Source organism: Trachinotus anak, unplaced genomic scaffold, assembly GCF_046630095.1.
Source record: "Trachinotus anak isolate AG129_WGS33_773 ecotype Australia unplaced genomic scaffold, CSIRO_AGI_Tana_v1 ptg000005l, whole genome shotgun sequence".
In the NCBI taxonomy this organism is placed as follows: Eukaryota; Metazoa; Chordata; class Actinopteri; order Carangiformes; family Carangidae; genus Trachinotus; species Trachinotus anak.
The window spans coordinates 19,901,911-19,929,623 of NW_027273856.1; the positions used below are offsets into that span (position 1 = coordinate 19,901,911).

The 27,713-nt window shown below is 40.6% G+C and overlaps 2 protein-coding genes and 1 long non-coding RNA gene across 3 annotated transcripts; 1 reads left to right on the top strand and 2 right to left on the bottom strand.

Annotated features, from left to right (window-relative positions):
• Positions 1–6: 6 nt before the first annotated feature.
• trmt6 (tRNA methyltransferase 6 non-catalytic subunit) lies at positions 7–5,777 on the bottom strand. The gene is made up of 12 exons (XM_071478777.1): positions 5,469–5,777; positions 5,033–5,163; positions 4,802–4,911; positions 4,241–4,332; positions 4,054–4,137; positions 3,832–3,956; positions 3,539–3,709; positions 3,154–3,311; positions 2,831–2,916; positions 2,014–2,116; positions 1,579–1,665; positions 7–652 (listed from the first exon to the last, which is right to left on the bottom strand). The coding sequence occupies exons 1-12, from the start codon at positions 5,573–5,575 to the stop codon at positions 491–493; spliced, it is 1,416 nt and encodes a 471-aa protein (XP_071334878.1). The 5' UTR covers positions 5,576–5,777; the 3' UTR covers positions 7–490.
• Positions 5,778–7,898: 2,121 nt separating this feature from the next.
• fermt1 (FERM domain containing kindlin 1) lies at positions 7,899–18,255 on the bottom strand. Its single transcript, XM_071478779.1, has 16 exons — positions 18,125–18,255; positions 16,190–16,349; positions 15,230–15,327; positions 14,093–14,228; positions 13,793–13,930; positions 12,181–12,364; positions 11,964–12,066; positions 11,719–11,826; positions 10,725–10,856; positions 10,482–10,531; positions 9,947–10,071; positions 9,391–9,497; positions 9,055–9,279; positions 8,817–8,941; positions 8,581–8,722; positions 7,899–8,448 (listed from the first exon to the last, which is right to left on the bottom strand). Exons 2-16 carry the CDS (start codon positions 16,338–16,340, stop codon positions 8,275–8,277), a joined length of 1,998 nt encoding a protein of 665 aa, XP_071334880.1. The 5' UTR covers positions 16,341–16,349; positions 18,125–18,255; the 3' UTR covers positions 7,899–8,274.
• On the top strand, positions 18,176–22,916 carry LOC139621867 (uncharacterized). The gene is made up of 3 exons (XR_011691100.1): positions 18,176–18,290; positions 20,224–20,270; positions 22,794–22,916. It is a non-coding gene; the product is annotated as an uncharacterized lncRNA (long non-coding RNA).
• Positions 22,917–27,713: the final 4,797 nt, after the last annotated feature.

Sequence of the window (27,713 nt, forward strand, 5' to 3'; positions counted from 1 at the left end):
ATCAGGCTCTTTAGTACTGCTTTTAATTCTGTGCAGATACAGATGTAGCCCACAGTGAAACTTAATAAGCAACTGGATCGTATAACAAATGGCACTTTCTTGCAGGGATAACAAGATAAAAAAAGTTATAACCTAGAAGCTGGAGAGCATTAACTGGAAAATACTGCTTCTATACCTGGTCTCGAGGCATGAAACACAAAACCTGTCACTTATTCTTAACACACAAAAGATTATTTCAGCAGTTCCTTACACACATACACTGAGAGCCTAAACTGGCCTACAGTGACTCCTCAGCATTACGCCTTCGTCTGCACTGATCTGAATACACAAGACGGGAGAGAGGGGTCTGATGAAGCCAAACCAGACACTCTGTTGCCCTTATTCCAGATGTGTCAAATCAGTTCAGCAGAGAGGGAAGTCAATGCTTGAGGAAAATCCCTGTAGGCCGTTAGAAATGTGCCCTTAAAAGATCTGATGCTTGAGAATTTGTTTATCCCTCAGTGTCTGTCAGTTTCAGTCTCTTTGGTGCTGGTTCCTCAGCTCGCTGGGAGCCTGCAGGTTTGGAGCGGTCCATGGCAACCGTTGTCCCTGAGAGGAGGTAGCCCCCGCCCCCGCTCATCAGCAGCACAGGATGCGTCCTGTTAGGCAACACCTAGGGACACGAGACAGAAAACACAGACATACAGTCAGGAGACGTTAATTCCACAGGAAGGGCTGGGGTAAATAACAACTCTCATAGTCTTGACTTATAAAAATAATTTATGAAACGAAAAGCCGAACATTAGCTGGTTTCAACTAATCAAATGTGACAGTGTGTTGCTTTTGCATATTTTATGTGATGGCAAAGTAAATACTGGTTGGACGCAACAACCAATTTGATAATGGCACCACAGGCTGTGAGAAACTGTCGTAAGTATTTTCCATCATTTTCTAACATTTCATTAACCAAATAATAAATCAAAAAATTACACATTAATTGCTAAAGAAAATCATTGTTATTTATACCTCTAGACTTAATTTGAAAAATACTCTAAATAAGTACAGGATTAATGCTATTCACTATTTAGCATTAGACCAGCTTCATTGATTTTTGTATCCACTTGAGGCAGAACAAAAAGCTTAGTTTGTTGTATCTGTTTGGAGCTATCATGTAAGTCCAATATTCATATTCATATTCTCTCAGCTCTATGTTACTCTCCACTAAGGGAAAAGTCTGTTAGCTAAACAGCTCAATTCCACACTACAATTACCAACTAGTCAGTAGCTTGGTCCGTTTGCCGTTTGTTGTTGTTGGGGAAGTAGTGTAAGAAGGTTTTTGAAGCTTTTTAGCTGTAAAAAGCTTCCTGATACATCTGAGACCCTAAAACCAAAACAATGAGCTGAAAGATGCTAACAAAGCCCATCAGGCTGAGGAGAATCACTGAGTCGGGATAATTCTCTCAGGGTTCATCACAATCAAATAGCCTTTACATTTGATTCATTATTAATATGAAAATATTGATTACAACAGCAAATGTACCAAAAAACCAAAACAAAACAAAATGACACAAATCAAGAAAAAAACCACTCAGAGTTTACCTGATAATGTCTGAGCCAGGTGTCTGTGAGTCTGAGGTTGACTGTGCCACCATGTTCCCTGAGCTTTGTGTAGCACTCGATAAGAGGCTGCAGAGACAAAGGGGGAAGAGATGGAAAAAGCAGCATTAAGGAGGAGGGCTGCAGAGCCAACGAGCCGACACACACACACACACACACAACAGGGTGATCTTTCTAGCCACATAAGCACAAAAGAGGTAATAAGTGCAGGGACGTGATAGGCATTGTAACTCCTTGGCAGTGACAGGCATGTCCGCTGCAGTAATGAAAGGAGGACACTTCCCACTGTAACTCTAAGCAATAAAAACCTGGGCGCAGAGGCAGCTAATGAGAGACGCTTCTAAGACAGTGAATTATCCTCGCTCATCACCAGCGTTGTGTAGTTTTAATGAATGCCACTAGTCGTGATGATCTTACCTCTTTGTATTGAGAGTAGACTACAAAAGGCCTGGAGGGGGAGAGGAATTTGAGCAGGCCCATTAGGACGGGACACGGGTGGAAACGACTGGCTATAACCAACCTGCAATTAGAATCAAAAAAGATGATCAAGCAAAGCTGCCTGATATGAAAAACACTGTCAACAGCACACTTTGTTATTGGAAATGTGTAGGCAGGCAATATCCTGATTTAGCAAATCAGTGCTGCATGTGACTTACTACCGGAAAAACTTAAGGATTGAGTGCCTTCCTATTGTCGACATTCATTTCATATTTCATAAAGCTGGATGAGGGTCAGTAAAAGAGGCTGATTTAGGACCGTCTTGAAAATGGTGCTCTGTTGTAGTGTTTATGATGTAGCTGCTATGATGTAGAGGAGAGGTAAGTCAATAGGCTAACCAGATCAATACTTGTTCTTCTGGCTCAGAAGTCAGCCCCACAACACTTCATCCATCAATCATAAAAAGGCTATAAAGCAAATTCTTCATTTAATATGACAGGAAACTGCAAAGCAATCACCTCATTCACCTTGTGAGGACACCGTGTGTTAATCACTGTGCATGAACTCAGGGGAAGGCAAATGGTTTGTCATGACTTTTATGGACATACTTACTTTAATTATTATTAATCAATTTTTCTTCCCTTTAGATCTATTTTAATTACTGTTGTTGACTATGTGGTGCAAGCCAGAATTGGTAAAACAGAAGTGGAAGAGAAAGAAACCGATGGTGAAAAGAGCAGAACAGTGCAGGGAAACAGGAAAAAAAAACAAACAAACAAAAAAGTCTGACACCAACCCGTCAGCATTTCTGCCTTCCAGCAGGGCAGCAGCAGCTGCCAGCTTCTTCCGTTTCTCCTCCAGCTTTACCTTTTTTTCCTGAGCCTTAAAAAAAAAAAAAAAAGCATAAAATCAGGGCATTGACTCTCTCTTCCAGATCCTTCTTCAAACAAGAAGCATAACGTTGTCTTTTTAATACCATGATTATAAAAAAACGAACAAAAAATTAAAACGTGAGAAACAATTAATAATCTTTCAACACTGATTTCATAAATGTAGTGACGAGTTCGTGCTGATTCCAAGTATAAAAGGAAACAAGAAGTTGGTAAATGTTGGACATACTTTGGCTTCTCTGCGTTTGTCCTTCTCTTTCTTCTCCTGATCCTGGCCAGCGTCATCGTTAGCGCTGGTCTCCATGCTCTGTTCCTCTGGGCTGCCCCGCTGTTCTGCCTCAGGCTGGTGTTGCTCCTCCTCTGCAGCCGTGTTAGACTGCTTTTCAGCTGGAATTTCAAACAGGTGACAGGATACACATACACACGTTAGTTATAGTTCTATTTTCTGAATTGGCTTTTATTTATAAATATTAATAAATAAATAAAATGGCCATCAGAGAAACACATTCACATCTTAGAGGGAAATGTTTCTTTAGTGTTTCAGCAGTAGCTCAGGTTATGAACATCTTGGAGAGACTTTTTGTACATATGAAAAAAAAAAAAAAAAGTCCTACTGGCATTTGGGTCTTTGGCTTTGGTGTCCAGACTGCCTGCCAGCAGAGCATTGACATGGCAGATGGGAAACTCATGCAGCATATCGTGAAAATGTGCAGGAAAGCCAAAGCTCTCCACACCCGCCCGTACAGGCCCACCTCCTGGGTACATTTGGATCACTGAGCCGTAGCCTGATTGAGGAGAAAAGAGAGGATAATTACGCAAAGGGCAAAGAAAAGGCTTTGTGTAGAAATAGCCGAGTCCTTTAGCCAAATATATATAAACAGCAGAAAAGTTAATAGGACTAACGTACCTCCCATTCTCTCCATGACAGATCCCAGTACGAGACCAGCACAAGTCTCAAACACCAAAACTTTGCTGCCAGCGTGGATGTTTGCCAGAGTCAACATCTGGGCAAGTGTGTCATACCGCAGGTGGCTGCATCACACAGAAACATCCACATCACACACTCATTTCTTTCTGCTCATTAAAAAGACAACTTTCACACATTCTGCTGATCCATGTGCTGACTCACCAGATCTTCCCTGGTTCCCGGCCATGGTACATCATTGCCAGGATGCGACACGACGGTTTTAGAATCGTCACAGTATTTTCATACCTGAAAAAGCACAAGATGGGAACAACTGATAAGACTAATTACAGCACTCTACATTATCTTTAGTCTGTAACACACTGTGGTTGTATAATCAGAAGTGACTCACTTCTTCTTTTTCTTCTTGATGTACTTATCCTGGGCGTACTCAGTCTTATCTCTGAATGTGGAGCTGTGCTCTATAAGCTGCTGGATGATTTCCTGTGGAGCGCATACACATACCGTCTCTAGACTCTCCTCTGTTGTACTTCATCATTTCATCCAATAATTCAAAAGATAAGGTTTCTATGACAAGACAAAAACCAACAATGTGTTGGGTCATCTCTCAATACTGTCTGACTTCCTGTGGCATCTTTAACAACAAGTTACAAATATCTAACTTCATGTTTAACAAGGGTAAAATTTAATTTTTAGGCTTTAGCAAACATTGCTCAAATTGGACTAAACAGAGCATTTGTTGGGGCTCCTGTTTGTACTTTTTATTAGTTATATCAGATAAAACATGTCTAGTGGGATCTATTCATTGTTGGTTTCGGTCTTCTCATGGAATTGGAAAATAGTAAAACAACAGGCAATCCTGCAAGCATTGTTCTTTAATAAACAGACCCAACACCTGGCAGCACTATGAAACTCTCTATTTATGTATGTAATTTCAAAGTTACTGATGTACCTGACCCTTCAGACCTTGCTCTTTGAGCATCTCAATGTCATCCCTGGTCAGTTTCTGGGATTTTCCATCATCTACAATGTTTCTGTTGTCTGTGCCTGCCTCCTTTGCATCTGGGATGAACACAGAGAGGTATTATTCAAAATGTAAATAGAACAGTAACAGGTTGGCAGTGGTATTTTAACTCATTCACACGTACAATCTGGAAATGTGACTAAACAGCAGGTTACACACCGTTGGAGCTCCCTGTGTCCTTGGGCTTCTGTGGCTGCAGGTTCCCTCCGGACACGATCTCAAACGTGGTGCTGTACAGATGACCCACTGCATTATCCAAGAAGAACCACTGTTTCTCAAAAATCTCCTTCCTGTGAGGAAACCAGAGAGAAAGAAAGCAACAATGCAATGGCCTCAATGCTGCATACCTTCTTCAAAAAAATGTGACAATATCTGCTGCTAGCCTTTATAGGAAGCTCACCACTATTCATGCATTATATTATGTCAGTGTCCAGGCTCTTAGGGATGTGGGATGAACACTTGAAATCAAAATACAGTTAATTATCTATCACTTGTGAGACGTCAGTTTTGGTTTCGCTAGGACCAGTTCGTGCTTCTCAGTAATTTTTAACAAATGTTTTGTTCGTTTAAATGTGTGTATTTGTGTCTGACTTACTTCCTCGGTTGAATTTGCATAGCTTTATAGATATCCCCTCGTTTCAACACAACGTAGTCCCCCTCTTTAATTCTGTACTGAGAGTCGTCGTCTGCGCTGTCCGCCATGATAAGGCAGATAAACCAGCTCACCAGTAAGCTGCGAGGTAAACGTCGCCTTCAGCTAATGATTCAGAGCCGCCGTTCACAAGGCACGGTTCGAAAAGGCACTACACCGCCCTGAAGTAAAAACAAAATACCGACAGGTCGCTATTTCCACGTGTTAGCTCTCATTTCCCTAGCTCCTCAGTACGGCTAATCGATTGTGGACAGCGCCATGCTTCAACGTAGTCGTCTGCGATTGGCTGGGTGCCATGCGTCGCTGAACGTTGTAGCCAATAGGAGCGAAGTGCGATGACTCCAGGTGACAGCGTCGATTTCAGAATCATCGATAGACGTGGATAATAGTCACATACACATAAGGAGAGAGAGGGGGCGCTACAGGGTGGGGGGGGGGGGGGGGGGTGGTCACTCAGACATGGCTCTGGTTTAGCCATAGTTCACCATGTCATATGATTTCATTATGATGGACATGTCACTGTATATGCATACAATGAGAAGAACGTATATGGCTGAAGCTTTATTTATTATTTTAGTTTATAACATGACAGACAGCACCTGTCTTTGTCCAGTCTCTGTGAGGATGTGTGGAGTGTTCCCATTCTAGGTTTTTCATTATTTGTGTCTCACTATGTTTCAATATGTTTATATACACAAATCTTCCTCTTCAATCTTCTTCATAAAGAGTATGTTGCTGTTGTTTATGAAAGATCTGGACTATATCATATAGTATATATTACAAAATAAACCAATTATTATAGACTATCATGAACTGTAATAAAGTATTTACTATAAACATCCGAAATGATTGGATGATGTGCATTAATTCTGGCCAGACTTGTTTTTCAAGTTGAGAATAATTACTTTTTGATTGCAGGATAACTTCCTGCCCTATTCCACACTACGATGAATTCAAGCTGGAATGGAAGAATACAGTATCTATCAATAATTGCAGCTGATACTGCTGGATTGCATTTCAGCATAGTAAACTGTTTTTGCACGCCCAAAAACCGTTAACTGTGTTGAAATGCAATAAAGCAGATGTGTGACGACGTCATCTCCCAGCCTGGGAAGGTGCATTTCATTTCCCACCATGGGGCCACAATCTGGTATTTTATAACTGCTTTAAAACGGTATGCCAACTCCACCTGCCCACCACTAGTGTACTGCAGTGTAGCAGTGAGGTGGCTGAAAGAGCAAAAGAGAGCAACCTACACAGCACAAGAAAAACATGATTTGGTCAAACTGAAGTAAATGATGCAACCTTTTGTAACATTTTAAGTCATTAGAAAATCCCATTTTCAATCACTCATTTTCAATGACCCAGTGACAGAAAGTCACAGTGGCTGAAGTCAAAACCTATAAATTCTATTGAATTTGTATTAAACATAGCATTACTTTAGTATTAAGTTGCTGCATTAAGTCAAAATGGTGACTGTGGGTTGAAACGTCCTGTGTCAAACATCCTCACTGAAGTTCAATACAGGGCAATTTTTAGTTTCATTCTAAAAATATTTAAATGTAACTCTAGGTTGTGTGTGCCCGATATGGAACAGATGTCATGCCATTACTTTAAAGATACACAGGTTCATCCACCTTGGAAGGTGAAAAACAGCAGCTATCAAAGTATTCTTACATTAGAAATGAAGGACAAGTGGGTGCTGACTCAGTAGGAGCATCTTGGCTCTGTTGCTATAGACTCCTATATTCACACTAAGAAATGTTACACTCAAGATGTGCAGTTACGCAAACAAACGCACACACAGACTCACACACACACACACACACACACACACACATACACATACAAACAAGTCATGATCATATTTTATTGGATGTCAGATCACTTTGATTTCATTTGAATTACACAATGCTAATGATTATGTAAAGGACATTATTGCCAATGTTCCTGGCTTAGACGTTACCACTTACAAGAAGAAAAACTCTTGTTGACTGAGAATGCCTCAAAGTATTTTTCGAAGCTTTCAGCATTTCTGAAATCAGATTGTGAGTCACATTGTTTATGAAATCCTTCAAGAATCCATGACATCCTTAGATTTCTTGTGAAATTTGAAGCCTCTATTTTCAGGCTGTGTGGCAGCAGTTAACAGTGAGGGTAAGGCTGTATATGCATCCCATATAGTAGCTATGACAAAATAAATAAATTCCTCCTACAGTCACATAAACATGAACATAAAATAATATCAGAGTCTACATGTCTACCACAAATTCTGTTTTCTTAAAGCACAGAATACAATTTTTAGTTTAACCTTCAATGTAAAAACTAAGTTCAGTTTGTGTTTCAGTAATTGGACAAATGTGAAACAAGCTGTGAAATATAAAAACACCCTTTAATCATTTTTTACAAACATCGTGTCTGTTTGAAATGAGGACAGCTGTTCACCTAAAAAAGTTTAATTCTTACAAATATAAGTATTGAGAGGAAGACAAATCTTCACTACATATTTACATCAACACCATTATTTTTCTAGTGCAGGGTACAGTACCTTGCTTTAACTGTCAAAGCAGGATACATAATCACAAAAATGATGCTGTTTTTGTTCTTTGAGTGACAATATAATTTCTCTGCCTGTGCCCCAGTCTTGCATTTTCTCTGGCAGTGATTTGCTCAGTGTTTAGGGTTACCGCTGCAACATTGAACTTTCACATTGTAACATGCACGTACATAAACAGCAGATGTATGAATCTCATTCCTGGCCTCCAGTAAGTTTATGGAACAGTTCTTCATCCAGCGTCTCATTCTGGTCTTTGGCTCGTGTGGACAGAAAGATGTAACCGCCAATGAACTCGTGGACCACCTTGCAGTCACAGCTCAAACAGCAGAAGGCTATTTGCACATTCTGGTCGAACTCTATAGTTACCTGGAATTACATATAGTAGATTAAAGATTCATGTCTTTGAGGTAATGCTGTCTGTATGCAATACCCCCCAGAAACCTGCGTCCTTGAATGAAGAAACACAACACAACAAAATACGGCACAACAATCCCCCACCTGTCTTATCTCCCAGTTGACATTCCACTGCTTCATGTTGGCGAACCTCCACGTGGTGACAGGAAGTCCAGAGGACATGTCAATGCGAATCAGACGGTTGTACGAGATCCCAAGAATCTCATCCTTCTTACTGCCTTTGAATCTGAAACACATATAAGGAGATAATCTATTACATTTTCACTTATACATTTTTAGAGGTTTTATATATTTACTGTATATATTTAAGTGCACTGTACCTGACAATGTAGTAGTTGATACCGAACTCTGGAAGTGACTGCCAGGCTTGGATAAAGCGCATCTTGGCCTCCATTAGGGACAGCCGTGCTATGTTCTGATGAGCCTCCAGGATACGTGCTGTCAGCTTGAAACAATCATGAGAGGCAGATTTAGCAAACATTTAATTATAACAGTGATGCAACACCGATGGCTGTTGGCAAAGTCAAGTATCTTGCATGACGTAGCCCTTAAACAAACCTGTTTGGTCTTGTGCTTCTTAGCATAGCGTGGGGAAACAAAACATTCAGCGTTCATCTCCATGGCGTCAATGTCGGGAGCTGCCTGACCAGGAGGGGGCGCCAGCCTCTTCATTTGCAAAAAGGACTGGATGTTTTTCACTTCTGACTTGTAGGAGCTGTACGCCATTGTCTTGCCCTTGGAGGCCAGGATGCATGCAGCTTTCCACTTGGCGTACTGTGTTTCCTGCAGCAGAGGGAAAATCACAGTACAACACTTACAAAATGAGTCCCTCGTTTGTGTATGAACACACACTCTGGAGAGATAGAAGCGTTAATGCCAGGAGATGGACCTTACATTGTCACATCGGATGTAAACCTCATTCATCCCATCAGCAACTGGGAGCAGGAGCTTGATGCCAAACTTCTTGTCTGTGACATTGACGTCAGGAACTACCTCACAACCTGTCAAATCAGGAGGAATATGTTGCACTGATTTTAGCTACAGAAGCAGAGCAGCAAGATACAATAGTACTAATACAATAACAAAACTGCAGTTACTGTTTAGACAATTTTAGATACTGGTTTGGACTACATTAATTTACATTTAGTGTTTTCACCAAGTTAACACCATTACCTGGACAAAATAATTAATCTAATTCATTATTAACAATGTCACATCTCCATATATGCACCTCCTAATCCAAATTGTACTTTAATATAAGCTTATATTTACTATAAGGAAATGAGAAATCTGGAGCTCTGTTTTCTAGTGTCTGTAGGGCTTTGCTTGTGCTCACGGGGATGCCCAAAGACATAATAACTTAATGAGAAAGCTAAAGCTGAGGGTTATTTATCCTCAACAATACAAAGTGCATTAAGCAGTGTTTCCTTATCATTCTTTTTTCACTGACCTCGGAGGTGAAACTGTTCTATGGGTTCTCCGCTGGCAGCCTCCTTGTTCTTGTAGTAGGAAATGGTGGTGTCCTTGAATACAAACCAGTACTCTTTGTACGGGCGCAGCGTCAGTCTCTTGGGTCTGATTTAAGACGGGGAAAAAAAGGAAAACAAATCATTTTTTTGCATGCAATGACATTATCTGAGTAAAAGAATGAAGACGGTAAGTGGAACAGAATAAATGTTTCAGAGGGTTTATGAGATTCATTTTTTAAAAGCAGCCCAGGCTGTAGGGAGTGATTTGACAGAAGTTATCTGCTTTAACAAATTATCAGATGGCCAAGATGCTGTTGTGAGATAAAAGGAAAAATCTGAAACATAAATACACATACATTTCCAAAGGGAATATTTTCCCCCTTCCCATAAATTGTCTCATGAATTCTTCTTATCTTGTAAGCCACTAAATTAGGCTGATTTAAGGTACAGGACAGGCAAAGGTTTAAAGCACAGATAAAATTAGACATTGATTACCAATGGCATCTTCATGTTTACCTAAATAGCCGGAGGGAATCTGCCAGCTCTGGAATGTCTGTAATATCTTCCTGGGGGCGGGACAAACAACAGTCAATTATCCTGTGTCTTCTCCTTACATCACCATGTTAACACATGCAATCATTGGAGGCCTACCTATCAACTTCAGCTTAAAAGCAGGTGTTCTACTGTAACAGGCCAGAAAACCCAAAAATTACAGTTAATATTCACTTCAGTGAAGAACCATCCAAAAAATATGTTTACCAGAATTCTGTCTGTGTGTCCGCCTTCGAGCGTCACCTCCAAGTTGGACAGGGCAGCCTCCACTTCATCTATTTCTGGTTCATTGGAGTGGTCCAGTGGTTCACTTGAAATGGTCAGTTTACAAATGTGATACTAAAAAGAAAAGAACATGTTTTACTCCTGATGAGAGGAGCCTCAACTTGAATTCCTAATTATAATGATTAAACATTTACAGTAGTTTTGTGAGTAACAAATACAAGTCGCTATGAAGCTCTCTGACATGACTTAAGAGGTTATGCAAGGCTGGCGTGAGTCAGAGGGAGGTTTGAGCACAGCCCTGTGTGCCAGCCACTGCATCCGTGTGTAGGTGAATGCAACACTGATATATCCTTTTGAATCACTGTGATTTCTGAATCACTGTCCCAACACTTGCAAAATAACAGCTGAACAGATAGAGAGAGGGCTGAAATGTAGACACAGCTAAATCATTAGTTCATTAGGGCCAATCTACCTGATGGGGAGATATAATTATTACCATACTACTTTTCCTACTACTCAATCTCTCCTCCTCTACCTCTCTCTTTGCCTCTTCCTCCTATCCTCCCTCTCCAGTGGGAGTTCCTCCAGTGGATTTAGATGCCAGACCCACTCTCCCAGAGAAATAATATTCTGAGCAGTGAGACATATACTGTATATGCTTAAACCTAATTTAGTACACATTACTGTGCTCCTGGGAAATTGTGGCATATGGTTACTAGCCACTATAAATCAAGATCTTTGTAATTTTTTCTTATACTTTTACTGCAGGTACTGCCAGCAAATTTAATTGTATGATACAAAAATGCTGTGTTAAAGTGTTAAAGGTACAGCTTTCATCACAAAGTATGGCAGCTACATGCTTGAAATGTAGCCATTTACTACCTTTAAATATCTACACTGCCGTCTCAATTTTGAGTATTAAGCACATATACAGCACCTTATATCACTTTCACAACTGTGATGGGATAATGTTCACCTGTAGTGATGCGAACATCAGCATTTCCTCCTCAGTGCAATCTATCTCCTCCAGCAGGATGGACCAGCGAGCCTGTTCATACAGCTGGGTTATCCTGACAGCATCGTACTAAAACACAAAAACGTGGACACACACACACACACACACACACACACGCCAGTTTAGATCAAGAATTTCAAACCAAATCTGCCCTGCTGTTATTTCAGTTTTTTTCCCCCCAAAGGATAAATTTTCAGGTCTCTTACTTTGGGATTGAGGTCAAAGAAGACATTGTACTTAAAACGAAGCAATAGCTTGTCTTCATCTTGGATATCTTGCTCCATGAGGGAACGAGACGAGTCCAACCACCTGTCAGTCACAGAAAAAAACAACCACATGAGCTGTGGATAGAAATATCATCCAAACTATTTATTACCACCAACTTCAAATCAAACAGTATCACGAAAAGGTTCTGGTTTGTACCCTGCATTGTTGACTGCTTTGTCCACTAGTGAGAGTGGCTGGTAAATCTTGGCCAGTTCAGCGGGTGGCAAGTTTGGCTGAGATTCAGCAAGAGGGTTTTCTCCAAACCAAAGGCTGGTGGCAGACACCGGCATCCCGTTCTCTGGGTCATAGGTTGCTGTCATTGTCTTACTGTACATGGGGCCTTTGGGGAAAACAGAGGATTAATAATTACAGCTGAGTTTACCAAAAAGTGCTAAGATTCAGCATAACTTCATATTTATAGTGAATTTTAAGGAACTGGTTAAAGTCCAAATCAACTGCCTGTCAGATAGCATAGGTGGAAGAAGCAAAATAATAAACGTTTGACAAAAAGGCTGAGAAACACAAAACTGAGCACGATAAAACTTGAAAGGTAATAACTGTGTCGACATTAAAGGGGGCAGAGACTTAAGATGCAAATTATGACTTTAAGTGACTTTAAGCTTGGTGCAGAATCTGAGCTGGATATTCTAGTGAGAGAGAGTGTGCTCCTGAAGAAGAAATCCTGAAGAACATGGCTGCACACTGAACAATTCCTTCAGATCTCAGTGATAATAAATGTGGGCTGGCAGGTCTCAGCTGCAGTATATATATGAATATTGCTCATTTCTTCTCCTCCTTCAGCTAATGTAAGTCAGAGGAATCAGGATGCTCTCCCCTCTATGTCTGGATAATAATCTTAATTTAGTATTTCAGACTGTATGAAACTCCAGTTGACTAAATTCCCATATAATATAATAATCCCATATAATTAAACACAGAATAACTATAGCAACCATATGTTCAGGTAAATTAAACCATTAAGTTATCCAATACCACAGTCCAGCAGACCAGAATCTTTAACTGGCCATCGTGTAATTAATCAGGACAAACTCAAAAATTAGCCAACATGAGGAAGGAAATATTATGAACTATCATTACAATTTATCATCATCATCTAAATTTTCAGTCACTTTGTTAAGCCAAAAGTATTTCTGTCAAGCCCCCGCTTTAGAAGCAGAACAAAATAAATCAGTCTTGTTAACCTGAATCTTGACAGCCCCACTAGCATCAAAGGCCACTTTTGCTTCCTCAATCTTTCCAAACTTAATCAGATTCATACGCTTTTTTCACAGCGGACGTTTTGATTTGCCACGGCAGGAAACGCACAGGTGGAACTGATCATATTAACGATCGCTCCATCCCAGCAATTAATGCAGTGCAGCAGTGGATAATGTTATTGGTTACACCTGCGTTTAACAGGGCAAACTGTTCCCTTTAAAAACATCTATTCAACTTTAGTTTCACTACAAATAGTAGAAAAGTCGCAGTCACAATTATAATCAACTATGCAGCCCTACAGTATGACGCGATATTCAAGACCAAAACAAGCAAATACCCTAAATAATAATATTGGAAAGCTTCAATTCAAATTTCTGACATCAGTTTATAATCAGGATGTGCGCTGTCCAGTGCATCTTTTTCTTTTTGTTATGTGAACATTAATCTCTTCAGAAATGCTGCAGATTTCTTTTGAAAGCGAGATTAGGTGGTTCTGTGCTGTGAAACCTTTAATAATCTTGTTACGAAACAGCCCTGTGTTTCACAGTACCTGTGCCTCCTGGTCCCCCACTAAGTAAATCGATGTCCCAGATGTCATCCAGCGGCGAGTTCTTGTCTTTCTTCTTCTTCTTCTTGGATGGATCATCTGGCGGCTTCAGCAGGGACAGTTCCTCTGATCTCCTGATGTCTGAAATGGAGCCAAAAGGAGAAAGTGTAAGGGATCAATAAGAATATGGAAGGAAGGTAAGTCTTAATTTTACATCAGACGAAGATGTTGAAGACACACTAAGCTGAACAAAAGCAGCCAGGAGAGCAGGGTGCTCTAATCAGAAAAGAAAGGGAGACTCACTGAGTATTTGACAGATCTCTGACACTGCCTTGAAGACCACACTCGAGAAGCTGACAGTCATTTTAATAGTTTTCATATTGGGGAGCTGCAGCAACAAGGGTTTGTGTTGGGGTGTGTAGCGCAGGTCAGCATCAGCCTGCGTAGAAAAATCATTTAAAATTATATGAGCTGCACATGCAAAATCAATATTTACGCCCCCTCCTTCCTTATTGATTGACTGATTTGGAGATCTTGTAACCTTGGTTGGGCAAAGGGGAACTTCCCCTGTCTCTTTGTATGTTTGCTTTTTTCACATTTGGTGTCAAGTTGGAATTAATTTAATATCCATGTAGTATCCGAATGTACGCACACAAAGGGTATATGTTGTATACAATGATGTTTGCACATGCAGTGTAGGTAACGGACACTTAAATTAGGTAGTAAGCCTGTTTTTGATGGGGGACTTTGACAGATAAATGTTCTTCACATTCATTTTGTAAACATTTTCCTGATTTATTCTACATGAATTTTTACCACCACCAAGGAGATTATGTTTTCACCTGTGTCTGCTTGTTGGTTTGTTTGTCAGCAGGATTACGCAAAAAGTGCTGAACTGATTTGCACTTGTTAGAGGGATGGGGCAAATGCAAGGAAAGAACTCATTCAATTTTGTGGCAGATCTGGATCACTTACTATGAATTAGATTTTTTTTTTTTTGTCTTAAGTTTGGTGTTTGTTGTTTGACATTCACCTCGCTGGAGATCTGCCCTTCTAGAGATGAACTACAGTTCTATGGTTCTTTGGACTAGAACTACACTTGGCTGTACAATATGGGTTTGAATTATAAACCCCACAAATGCTTCAGAGCTAGACTAAAGAGGTTAATAAAATTCAGCTTTTTAGAAGTCTGTTAGTATGAATGATTTTATATCAGAAGCTTCCATGGGTGGCTATATAAAACCACTGATGGCTCTCCCTGCCTGAAGGAGCTGTAAACACAGAGAAATGAATTATTATGGCTTTGAATGGAAATTACTACTGTGCCATGGGCAGTCAAATAGTTTTTGAACTTGGTAGAAATACATTTATGGGGGAAATTTTGAATAGGTTTTTGAATTAAAATGGTGAAATTATATCACTTTGACATCCAGATATTACCTGCACTCCATACTTGTCCAAAGTCCAGTGCGTCCTCAGCAGCCAGCATTTCCTCTGTTCCCACCATAAGGCATGGTCTGACCAGTCCTGAGGAGCCTCTGCAGACAGATCAGACAGATTCAGGAAAGCATATTACTGCTTTATTAGTACCACACTGATGTCATATTTCAAGCTTAATAGTTAGTTCACACTGAAAGTTATTGCACACATTTATATGTCAAGTTTTAAGGGTCTTGAGTTGGTGCCCTAGTTTTCGTAGCTCAAATATTTTAACAACCACTACTGCAGCTACCAATACAAACACTTCCTGAACCCACTGTCGTGTAGGTGGCTGAGTGTGATTAAAGTGTGGTTTTATGAGTCTACCTGACATCATGTTATGGTGCTGGGCTGAAATCTGTCTGTTGATGACAAACCACTTAGTCATCTACTATGTCTCATGCTCTTAAAACCTCCTTACTAAAGCTGCCTTCACACTATATTGGCTCCTCCATGTTTATGGGGAATTGTCAAGACATATCAGATCAGATCCCGGCTGAACTTTGGCACCTGCGGCTACACAAGCAAACGCACTGTCGCAAAACAATGACACTAAAAAATGCAGGGCAAACAAGGGTGTGGCTTGACTACCAGACCTGTTGTGGGAGAAGGAGGGGGCAGGGTGGTGGTGTTGAAGCCCTGTGCTTAAAGTATAGTAGGATGGAGTTAAGCTTTTCCCCAGGTAATCAAACCAACATTGTCTGTTTTAATGCAAGCAATTAGAGGAGAACTTAATTTCCAAGAAGCGCCTGAAATGTGGCTCTTCTCATGTCTCTCTCCTCTGTAGTTACACATACATACAGTATAGTCAGCCACTGCTGGTTTGCTTGTTTCTCAAGATTATTTAAATTAGATGCCACACACTGTAAATGTAATATGACCCAGAATGTAGAATGCGCCACAAGTTTTTCACACACTTACTGATCTTCTCCACCAACTTAAGCATGAGGCCTCCAATGTGCAAGTCTCCCTTCACCCTCAGCTTAAATTTCATGCCCTCATCGCCATCTTTTTGATCCACCTGCACAGACAGCTCCCATGACGTTTCTCCATACTCTGCTGCTGTGATCATCGCCCTGCTCTGAAAAGACAAAGGTGAGTGAGGTGAGGTGAGGTGACAGTGCACAGATTATAGACAGGATTCCCCGTTTTTAGATGTCAGCATCACAGAGCCACACCACAAGTAATATTAGGAGGAAAAACCTACTGCTATCTCCAATTAGACACTAAAATATGTTGATTCCTTTCTTGCTCTTTTTTGTTTGGGAGTTTAGGAAACATCTGGGATCAAAACATGAGTCAGTGGATTAAGTGTTTCTCAACATCCTGTAGGAACGTCCAAATGAACTTGCCCAGCAGTTAACAAACACAGATCTCTTAGTTTTTCTGTTCTAAGTGGTCACCGATGGAATAGGTTTTCACCCGCTACTTCTGCAGTATGTCCACACTAATACTGCAGCCCCTGAAGTACTCCTCACAGCCAACACATTTATGAATAAGACGTAAAGCGAACACACAGAGTGGCAGATGTACTGGCTGGTGCCACAGTGAAAAAGAGATGAGACTGCAGAACACACAGCAGACACATCAGACACGAGGCAGAGCACACAGCTCTGCACATAAAGGCACAGATATGGTGGATGATTGTTGGATTTTAATCATGAGAAAGAGGGAATGGATGAAGGACATCAGGCAGGTAAGAAAGGGGAGAAGGGTGGAGGAGGAGCAGGGAGGGTACTGCTGTGGAATGTGTGACGAGCAGAGACATGAATCTGGTGCAGGAGAGACCATTCAACAACAATCTCCACATACTGCACCAGTCTCCCTCCATTTCACATCGGAACAATGAAACTTTGCCGAACAAAGATGTTCACTCATACACACACACTTGTCTAGCCTGAGGCTATCAAGAGAAATACCTGTTTCATTCGTCCTGCGTAGCCCACTCAGTGTATACTGTTTAAAAGTGTGTTGCTGGGAGGCTAGGTTTAATGAACACACTCTGCTTTCTTTGTGCTGCTCCCTCCCTATGCAGCTGTAGGGTACAGTTAAAAGTTTGAGCTTGCATGTCTGCTGAAGGAATACTTGTTGAGATGTGTTGGAGCGGGAAGGAATTGACTCCCAAAATATTACACTGTTCTGCAAACAGACCCAAAGGTGATGGAAGGTACAATCATGTCATTTGGGCCTCATCAAAATGCAGACAGCAGAAAAGTACATTTTACATACATACAAGTGTTTGAATGTGGGCTTATATTCTAACTGTGTTAATCTGTTATTTCTGATTTACAGGTCATTTTAATGTCTCATTTCTAGCCTGTACCACATTGAAAAGGTGTATTTAATAGTTGGAACAACAAGAGGAATTCAGCACAGGGAAAAAAACAACAACAACCACTTCAGTATGACACAACTGCACACACACAGCAATAACAGACTGTGTTAAAAAGCAGTATGTACCATTTCTTATTGTTAAAAATCATTCATAATGGTGCAAATGGTCTGAAATAAGAAAACATATGACAGTGAAGCCTGTGGCAGCTACTATCAAGTATCAGGCCTTTCTTCTGAGCCAAAACAATGCCACTGTTAGTATTCACAGAATATGTCGGCCAAGCCTTATAACAACACTTTCCTATCACAATGATAGTAAACTTAAGTTGACCATTAACCATTAACCTCCATCTATGTAGGCCTAACACAGACACACAACCTAGTCCCAACTGGGCCATTCCCAATCACATGTTGTGATTTTTTGTTTTTTTTTCGTGGGTCCTCCTTTAATCAAATCCATCTGGATAATGGCCCATAAAACTAACGGTAAGGTGGAGGTTAAGAATCTGAAACCGCCCTTACCTTGAGTCTACGTTTTCAGCCGGTGAGCTTTTCCCAGAAGTGTCCTGTGAAGTGGAATGACCCAGGAACGAGCTTTCCTGTGGGAGCAAGAGCCCCGCCCCGTCCCAGACAGGTAGACGGGGAGAGGTGGAAGCGTCGGAGGAAGTGAGCGAGTAGGGTACCAAAGGTGAGTCTGTCCCCAGCGCAGCACGGTTTTCACACAACATTAACTTATTTCATCATTTCAACATGTTAAATAACATAACGATGCCGTAAGCTAATATACCATGGAAAACATTTAAAACATGTAGTGTTTGTGTTTTAAGGTACCTTCGATGCAGTAATCTAATAAATAACCATAGTCGCATTTAGCAACAGTTACCCCAAAATGTAAAGTTATGGTGCAATCTTTCAGAAAGTTATTTTTAATTTTATTTTTAAGTTTTCGTGGTGTTTTTCTGTTTACACAGACTATAGGCAAAGATGAAACCTGAAAGGATTGAGTATGGATAAGTATGTATAATTAATGTGAAAATATCATATCAGGGGTGTTTCTCCAGTTTATGTGGGTTTAAAGAGCCAGATCCACAAAATGATGAATAATGGTTTACCTCAGATGAATCAGCCCACCTTCCTTAATGCCCACATCCTGCCCCATGAGTTAATCAAGATGAATCACCGCAGTGTGTCCCATCCACGTAATGATATTGCCAGCTTATGAAACAACAATAAAACATAAGTAAAACTGATGGCTAGCATTTTTTTTTTCATTTGGACAGATGGTGTTCTACTGGTAACCAGCAAGCCACACTGAGTTAAGGCCAATTTAATTGCTTTTAATGTGTAGGTGTGTTTCTGTAGCCGTTTGTGCATGATGTGGACTTCTCTGTCAGTGAGTTGGTCTTGAGGTGAGCCCCTGTGTGAAGCCTGCCATCCCCTGGTGTCTGCTGGTAAGATCACACAGTAACCTTTCGCCTGGTCCTTGAGCAAAATGCATACTTTGACCTGACAGGGACATCTGCATCATGTATCAAATGCTTGAGCACGTACTGAAGTTGACGATTGAGTTACCTTTTTCAAGGTAAATATCTCCAAAGTGCAAAAGGAGGTAATCAGTTCATGCACAGTCAGCGTTTATTCAAGTTTATTGAAAATGCAACATTTCAAGCATAGGGTCTTCTCAGCGATCTTGTGCCTAAATTACAAGAATAACCTTCTTTTGCATGACTTCATTTTCAATTTAACATCCAGATCCTTAAACGGAAAATGTATATTTTAAAAGACTATTTGTGCTGCATTAAATTCACATGGTATTAGGGCTAGCACTTCTTTTTCAAACAGTTGTTATTTAGTTATTTAAGTTTTGGGAGACAAAGTCATTTTTGGTTGATTAATTTAATTTAATTTAATTTTATTATTTTTATGGTCTTTAGAAGGGTAAGAAATCTTAGTTATTGGTCATATTGTAGCTGGAAAATGATAATCATCTCTTAAAGTAATATTCACACAACAATTAATAATAGCATTTTATGGATCCTTATGCATGAATGCATTCATCTGTAGGGAGACTAAACACATGTATAGCTATTAGTGACCTAAGATTTTCAGTTCCACACAACATATTAACAGTGTTCATTTTCTGCCACATAGTGGCGCCATCAGACCATGCCAGAGTTGAAGGAGCAAGAGAGCTGTGTGAGTTTGTCAGCCAAACTGGAGAGACAAATTCCAGTCTGTTCTAACATTAAGACCATCTATCATCCCCTTCATCTCATAATATTTTTATCTCTGGAAGGCAGCTGGGTGTTGTAGGATCAGAGTACTGCCAGTTGCTTTTTGCATCAGAATATTAAATGTCCTTTTGATATTATATAACTCATATCATAGTATAAAATAGCCCTTTAAATGAACAAACTTACACAAATGGATTATTTTTGAGTAACTCTCAGTTAATGTGGCAACAGTAGCCGACCTTTCTCACTTGTGGTTTCTACCATTCCTGTAAAGGCACCACAAACAACTTAGAGGACATAAAAAATGGTGTCTCCTCTTTTGATAAAATATACTTGTATTTTATTGATTAAGTGCTTTAAGTCATCAACTTGTCTCTTTATTTGCAGGGAGGACAGATGTCAGAGTCAGCTGCAGAAGAACAGCCCCAGAACTGGTAAGTATTCAAGGACACTTCAGCATGGTGGGTGCTTGCCAGCACAAGGTCTTAAAGCTGGACGCTCCAGTTGAAGGACAGTTTCTTTGACCACTTGACCATTTTGACCACACCCAACAGATTGAGTGTAGCAAACATGTCTGTGCATCTGTCTAAGCTCTCTGTTCCAGCTGAGTGTTTAGTGTTGGCACACGGGGTCGTCTTGAGTCCTTGTGTAAGAGAGGAAATGTAAGTTCCATGACAAAAACAAACAAATAAACCCTGAGCCTCATAAACTGTGTCACTGGTGGACAGACACATGGAAAATAACATCATTTGGACCTGTCAGGCCTGGATGGAGTACAGACAAAGTAACACCATGTCCATGTCATCATGACACCTGTGGTTCTAATGGCAGCATAGTACACTCAGTGTAAGCTGAAGTAAAGGACAAATATCAGCTTTACTGCAGTGCCTGGGAGAATGATAAAATGCCGTCTTTAGAGTGATGAGGAGAGAGAGAAGGAGAAATTTTGGACTGTGGTTTTAGACACAATAAATTACATCTACTGCCTGAAGCTGGTCTGAACCTACTTGGAAGCGGGTGGGAAATAACATCTGTAGAAGCCTTTGCCGGCTTTCTGTATTTATGGAAAGAGAAACCTCCCGGTGACCTGGGAACACGCTTACCCAATTAGCAGCCTCGCCGACGGATCAAATGGAAGTGAAAACATTCACTGCCGTGACGGAGACGCATCACAATGCCCCATTCATGCTCCCGAGCCCCATGCTTTTGGGGTGAGGTGGGGTGGGGCGGGGTGGGGGGGTGGGTGGGGGGTGGGGGGGTTTGTTCTTCTAGGGATGTAGTGGGGAGGTAGGATAGACGAGAGGGAGTAATGAATGCAACAAGAAACTAACTTACCTCACCACCTTCTTTGACGCGTCGATGGAGACCTCATACATGGTTCAGAGGCAAACACTGCTCAAAGGTGTTGTTTTCATAAGGTTACCAACCACTGCTCACCTTGGCGTTCCACATCTCCTTCACCTCAGCCCCTATAACCCCTTAGACGCTCCCACCTCTACAACCCAACACAACCACGGCTCTTATCCTGTGGGGTTAGGGCTGTGGGGGTCAGGAGGTCTGAGAACCAGCACTGGAAGAGAGTCTCTTGACAGCACAGGTCTCTGTGGAGTAAAGGCTACACTGCTTTGTGGCCTGCAAAGTGTTACAGCTCTGATTCATTTTCTCTATTCGAGGCTGTCAAAATCACATCTTTGTTCTGTTTCTTACTTACGTTTTTCAAAATTTGAATTGGGTTATTCTTAAGCCACTGACCTCCGTAGCTGTCATGAAATTCCATACCTGTACCCGTTTAAATAAAAAAACATAAAACTCAAGAAAGGACAACCTGCACCTGGCAGGTTATTTGTTTTACAAATGTCAGTATAATGTAAAATTCTGTCTTGATGAGAGTCAAGTAGACCCAGGTGTGATGGTCAAGAGAGGATCTATGTCTTAGAGCAGAGTGATTGACTAAATGTAGACTCTTTGTTGATAAAAGTGCCTGTATTTGCCTAAATATTACAGACCTCTCCTTAGATAGACTGTGTAATCCCTGCACTGCAATGAAAGCTCAGTATAAAGGCTCTTTTATGTCTAAAATTAATTGTTTATTTATATGGGTGGAGCCATAGGTGCTTCAGTAAATGGTGTCTTACGTCGTTGCTTGTGGATGTTTCCATTGAAGCTTATAAAAATGTTACCAAGCCGCAGCCAATGCTATAAAAATTCTAAATACAAAAAAAGTTTTTAAAGTGAAGAAGAAGCAAAAACCTGCAGAAAGTTCATGCATTTTCAATTACATTTGAACTTTCCATACAACACTGCCAAGACTGATATCCTTTTTTTCTGTTCACTTCTCCTTGCATGGAAACATCTGATAGAAATAAAACTTTTCACGGTGTCAGGTCAGATAGCCATAAATACAGGTTGTCAGCGCAGTGTGACCCTCACATCTAGAGGAGAGGCTGCTCTGAGCTGTGGTTTGGAACAGGATATCACATGTTTGAATATTGCACTTCTTTCTGAAAAGTGGCTACTGTAAAACAACTTCCATTACAGAGTATCGCTTTACCTGTCACCGGCAGTATTTCATCCCTTTGCTGCCCAGAAGCATAAAAGATATAAAGGAACACAGCCATATGGATGGTTTGTGATCATTCACCTCAGGAAGATACTCTGCTCGTCCAAGAATTTAAGAAGGAAAGGCAGATAGATGTCTTTTTTCAGATATTAAGATCGATGAGGTCACTGTCCGTTTTGTTGGCTGAACTTATTATGAAATACTGTCGGTCACATCCAACTGTCTCTATCCTTCTTTGTCAATTTCAGCAAGTACACATAAAAGTTTGAAGCAGCTCATATATCTGTACAGCCATATGCAATGCTGTAACTTTTATTAGGTTTGTCAGAGCACACAGAAAGACAGTGGTAATACAGCCCATATTCTGTTTAAGATAAAATATCACCTTTTCTTGCAGGACCTGTATGCAGAGGATGTTGCATGATTTGGCCACATGTACACGGAAGCGTTTAGATTCCATCTAGCCACGTCCTGTGCTTCAGAGCAACATGGAAGAAACAAGCCTTGACACCGGCCTTGAAGTTGCCGTGACTGATCTCACAGGTACAGCGTAAGAGGAAGCAGGGCGTTGTGTTCCTTTCCTCCCCACATCAATTTGCCAACTGGTGGTGAATGGGTGCCATTTTGAAACATGCAAATGTGGGTAGCCTCTGCCTGTATCAGCTGATGCAGGTCAGTGTTGTTTTTGGCTGGGCCTTAAAGGCCTGAGGGGAGAAAGACGTACTGAGAGTTAGAAAAGGTCGCATAAACTCTAGCGGGATTACTTTACCAACACTTTCCATGGCTGAGATCCTGTGAATGGATCCATTGTGGGGTGGGTCTCTGCTCGCGGAAAGCAAACCCTGTCAGGATCCAGTTCATTAGCACCTAGTTTACTGTTTGAAGTTATTTATCCGGTGTCTAAAGGGGAACCCCGTTCAGACACATGTAAGTGTGTGTGTGTGTGTGTGTGTGTGCATGTGAATCTGTGTATTCATGCGCAGGCATGTAATGTGTAGTACAAACGTACAGGATCTGCAGGGGGTTTCCAGAGCAAATTACTAAAGAGCAAATAAAACTTTCCATGGTGCAATAAAATGTATAGAGAACAAACAGGAGGGACATTGGTGCAGTTGTGAAGGTGGGAAACAACCTTGAGAATTTGTTGAGAAAATATATACACAAGGATATGATATATATATATATATATATATATATATATGTGTGTGTGTGTGTGTGTGTGTGTGTGTGTGTGTGTGTGTGTGTGTGTGTGTGTGTTCTGTAAATAAAAAAAAGGACAGGAAGTTAGAAATGTTAAAGTACTTTTATATTGCATTGTTATATTTTATAAGAGGCACTCTTCCTGAAAACTGAAGAATGATGCTATTACATTATTTAGCCATTCAATATGAAGTAGAATTGGTGTTAGTAAACAGTGCTTGAAATACTGTTTACTTGTGGAATAACACTGAGCAGCAGTGTCCTCCTCTGAGTTATCCTACTGTGTTTCAAACTATCGTGAGTATGCCTGTGTGTTTTCTCTTCAGTTTTCTTTTGTGATCTGTTTGTTCTTTGGAAGGCATCCTTGTGCCTCTGGTCAGACAAAAGTGCCGCGTTGAGCAAAACCTCCACTCCACTTTTATGGTCTGTGTGGGCCGTCCTATTTGTACATGCTTAGAGCAAATTAGACCAGCAGCTGCGCATGGCCATCCCATTCCATGTTGGCTTTTCATGATAAAAATATGCTTCGGTAAACCTCGCAGCTTGGATCCAGAAATACGCGCTTCGTTATTTCTGGCACTGACACCTCTCCATATTTACAATCAGCGCTTCCCTTTTCCGGGGGGGAAAAAAAAAAAAAAGAAAGACACAGACAGAGAGAAAGAATAGAGGGGTGGAAGTAAATGAGGAGGGGAGGGGGTGCAAGAGGGACCACCTATGCAGATGTTTTCCACATGTAGAAGGAAAACAAACTGTAGTAAAATGAGCATGAGGAGAGGGAAGAGAGAAGGCTGCACCTGTTGTGGGGTGATGATCTGGCCACGGGTGACATCAGTCCTCGTAACGTGACATGCTGCTTGAGTCATTAACCAACTACAAGCCAGTGAAGGTTCTTTGTATGCATTTCAGAATATGTCCTCAGTTCACTTTGACGTAGTTTGGATATTTAAAGAAAAAAAAAAAATTGTACAGTGTATTTTTTATGTGGAGTGATTAATGCGCTCAAAGAGGATAGTTAGTATGTAAAAAAAAAAAGCCAGCTTTATTCAACAAGTTGATACAAGAATGTATTTTTCATATGATTAGATTTTGTAGACATTTCTAAATCAATTTTAAGGAAAGCAAGCATTTAAAGAATATTTAAAACCCTAAGTAGAAAACCACAGGTTTACTTTTGTGATGGTATTTATTGAATTATGCTTTTCAATTTTTTTTCTCTATGACTTGAACTAAATTGAAACCTATCATGAGATCAGTACCTGGACCCAGAGTTTGTACCTGGACATGACATGTTGTGAAATGAGCTGTACTTTACTTTTTAATATTTAAATCAATATCACACACCTGCCTGATTTCCATTGATCAGTCAAGTCTCCCCTTATGTCCTGTGACAGTTGGGAAAGGTGGTAGGTAAATATAATTTCTGACAGTGTGACAGGAATAAGGAATAGTTCCCGCTCGGAATTGAGTTCTTAGGCTAATCATCCATGATTACAGCCTTGGAGGCCAAAACACACTCCATGTGAAAGAGGTTGTTTTCATGTGCATGCTGCAGCAGCACGGCTGGCTGACAGAGTTACCTATTCTCCTAAGGGTTCTCACTCTCCTTCTGCCTCCATTGGACTGGCCTGCAGCAGGTCTTGTAGCCCCCAGGGACTGTCCTGGGAGACCTGGACAACATTGGCAGCAGGCGGCTTAGCGGTGTCATTTCGCCATGGTAAGCTATGGACAAAAGCATCTCTTGTTGTCGCAAGCTGTTTGTGGTGCTGCTTTCCCAGCTCTGTTGAAAGGAAAGGACAGCCAGTGACCAATGCCAAACAAACCTGCTCCAGCTCACCTGTGCTGTGAATGTGGAACTGAGTGACCCAGATCTGGATGGAAACCATTGCAAATATTTCCCAGCAAGGTCTGTGGAAGGAGCATTTAGCAGGGCCTCTCAGCAGGGAATTTAACTAACTGTAAATGACTCTTACTGCCTTCAGTTTGTGTCATCTGTTCCTAAGAAGTAGTAAACAGTTGGTTTACCATCAAACCATGCTGCACGTAGCCCAGTGCGATGCAAGGTGTGGACTGAAGTGCAATAAGACTTTAATGCCAAGAATGATTGTGTGTTTATCTCTTCACTTGCTGAAGAATTTATTGCACAGCTGAGCAAGTAATGAGAATGACAGTATGATTAGAAGCAGAGTTGTTGTTGATGAACAGGGAATCTGTTTATTGCCTTGTCTGTGCAATACTGCTGGCAAGGCAAACTGCTTTTGCCCAAACTACAGCTCAGTTTAGAAGCGTAAGCCATGCTGCAAATATTTGGCTTGGCCACAGAAATTGAATTATATTGGCACAGAAAGCCCAGAAATAAAAAACAGCAACCTTGGGAACAATTATGCAAAGTGAAACGCGGTTAAACCAAGTGCTACTGGTTTTCCTTTCCATCCAGAAGGGAAAAAAGGAAAAAGGTGCTTTACTAAAGTTTATCTCCCTTAATAAATATGTTGAAGCATTTATCTTTGCCATGGTAGTTGTAGCTATAGCTCATTTTTGTAGTGTTGTATAGCTTCTTGCTATAACTCAAGGCCTTAAAAACACATACTCTGGGGAGTTCATTCTTGTAAACCCAAAGCTGTGGTGACTTGATGGTCCATTTCAACCACAGATAAAACCCCATAGCAAATTGCATTTAATAAATGTTTCTTCTGTTTCCTGAGAACATTTTATGCCCTGACAATACAATAAATCATTTGAGATAAACAGCAATCATGTCTACATCTGCAATGAAATAAATAGACGATGATTTCTGCATCTTTTTAAATATTCACTTCTTTTCTCCTCTCAAAGTTATTGTAAGACAATAAATGGAGGCCAGCATGAGGCGTATGTGGAATTGGCAGCTAAAACCTATCATAGTGCTGTATATTAGTAGGTAATGGAATTATTCATTACTTACAGCGTTTCGTGTAGCCATTCCATAATGTTGCACACTGACAGTCTTTTGCCGACAGTGTTTGATTAATCTATCACCACCTGCGACTGCCAACTGGCAAACAACTATCTGTGCAACCTCAGGACAAGATCCATAGACTGAGTTAGCAAAATAATCTGCAATAAAAGCCAGGAGGTTACACTAGCATACAAATCAAATACAAGCTATAATATTATTCTTATACCATAAATCATATAAACTCGCAGGTCGCTGAACTCTAAGTAGTAGAGTAGAATATAATATACATTATGTTACTATTGTATGTTTTATGAATTAAAAACAGATACATTTGGATAAAGTCACTGAGTATAAATACAATACTGAGTAACAGATGAATATTATGACTTATTCTAGAAATATTTTAAAATATTATATTGATGTAAGAAATTAAACACAAAAATTACATTTCAATTAATAATAATTCCAAGGACTGGTAATGCATTGAGTGTTTAATTTGGATCACATTATTAATTCTTGAGCTCCACTAACCACAAAAGAAATAGGGTTATTGGTTTTGATTGACTGGGTTTTCTCTCATTAGCCATTGAAGCCCCACCTGCAGAACACAGGAAACACAAACACTAATGCGGCTAGCCAGCTAGCTAGCTAACCATCATGCAAACCTTTAAGCCAGCTTTGTTTGCTCACAGCTGAGGCTCAAAAGAAAGACAGGACCAGTGCAGAAAAGGGCCAGCTTTGACAATTTTCACACAAAGGGAGCACTGTTGGTTAACAGTGAGTGGCCTGTTGCACTGTTCCTGGGGCCCATTTCATGGAACAGTTAGCAAGGCCAAAGGCAACCCATGGACTGGAGTGATAGTTAAGGCCTTCGGGGCCAAACCTGGGTCTGGCCCTGTAGCTTTCCCCTCTGTCCCCCACCCAGTTAAGAGGCTTTTACAAAGTCAGCTGGGGACGCTGGGTGCTGCAGGTGTCCTCTCATAAAGACCCACATCACACGGGCTAGTGGACAGACTCACGGAGCTGGCATGTTTGTGTTATTTTTTTTCCTCCAATAATGAAGCGCTGTATACTCAGTATAAGAATAGTTGAATTATTAGTTATAATTATTTTCATATCTTCACTATACGTAAATAAGCAGTCAGCACTTGAACTGCATGTGGCTTTAATAAGAATGTG

What these genes read in the sequence shown, in the direction of transcription:
- trmt6 (XM_071478777.1), bottom strand. Translation starts at nt 5,575, where the DNA reads ATGGCGGACAGCGCAGACGACGACTCTCAGTACAGAATTAAAGAGGGG. An exon ending in CGGGAACCAGGGAAGATCTG is followed by an intron (nt 3,957 to 4,053) that starts GTGAGTCAGCAC and finishes TGTGTGATGCAG; the next exon opens with CCACCTGCGGTATGACACAC. An exon ending in AGCCAAAGACCCAAATGCCA is followed by an intron (nt 3,312 to 3,538) that starts GTAGGACTTTTT and finishes TTGAAATTCCAG; the next exon opens with CTGAAAAGCAGTCTAACACG.
- fermt1 (XM_071478779.1), bottom strand. Translation starts at nt 16,340, where the DNA reads ATGATCACAGCAGCAGAGTATGGAGAAACGTCATGGGAGCTGTCTGTG. An exon ending in AGAGATCTGTCAAATACTCA is followed by an intron (nt 13,931 to 14,092) that starts GTGAGTCTCCCT and finishes GCTCCATTTCAG; the next exon opens with ACATCAGGAGATCAGAGGAA. An exon ending in TGATGTTCGCATCACTACAG is followed by an intron (nt 10,857 to 11,718) that starts GTGAACATTATC and finishes TTTTCTTTTTAG; the next exon opens with TATCACATTTGTAAACTGAC.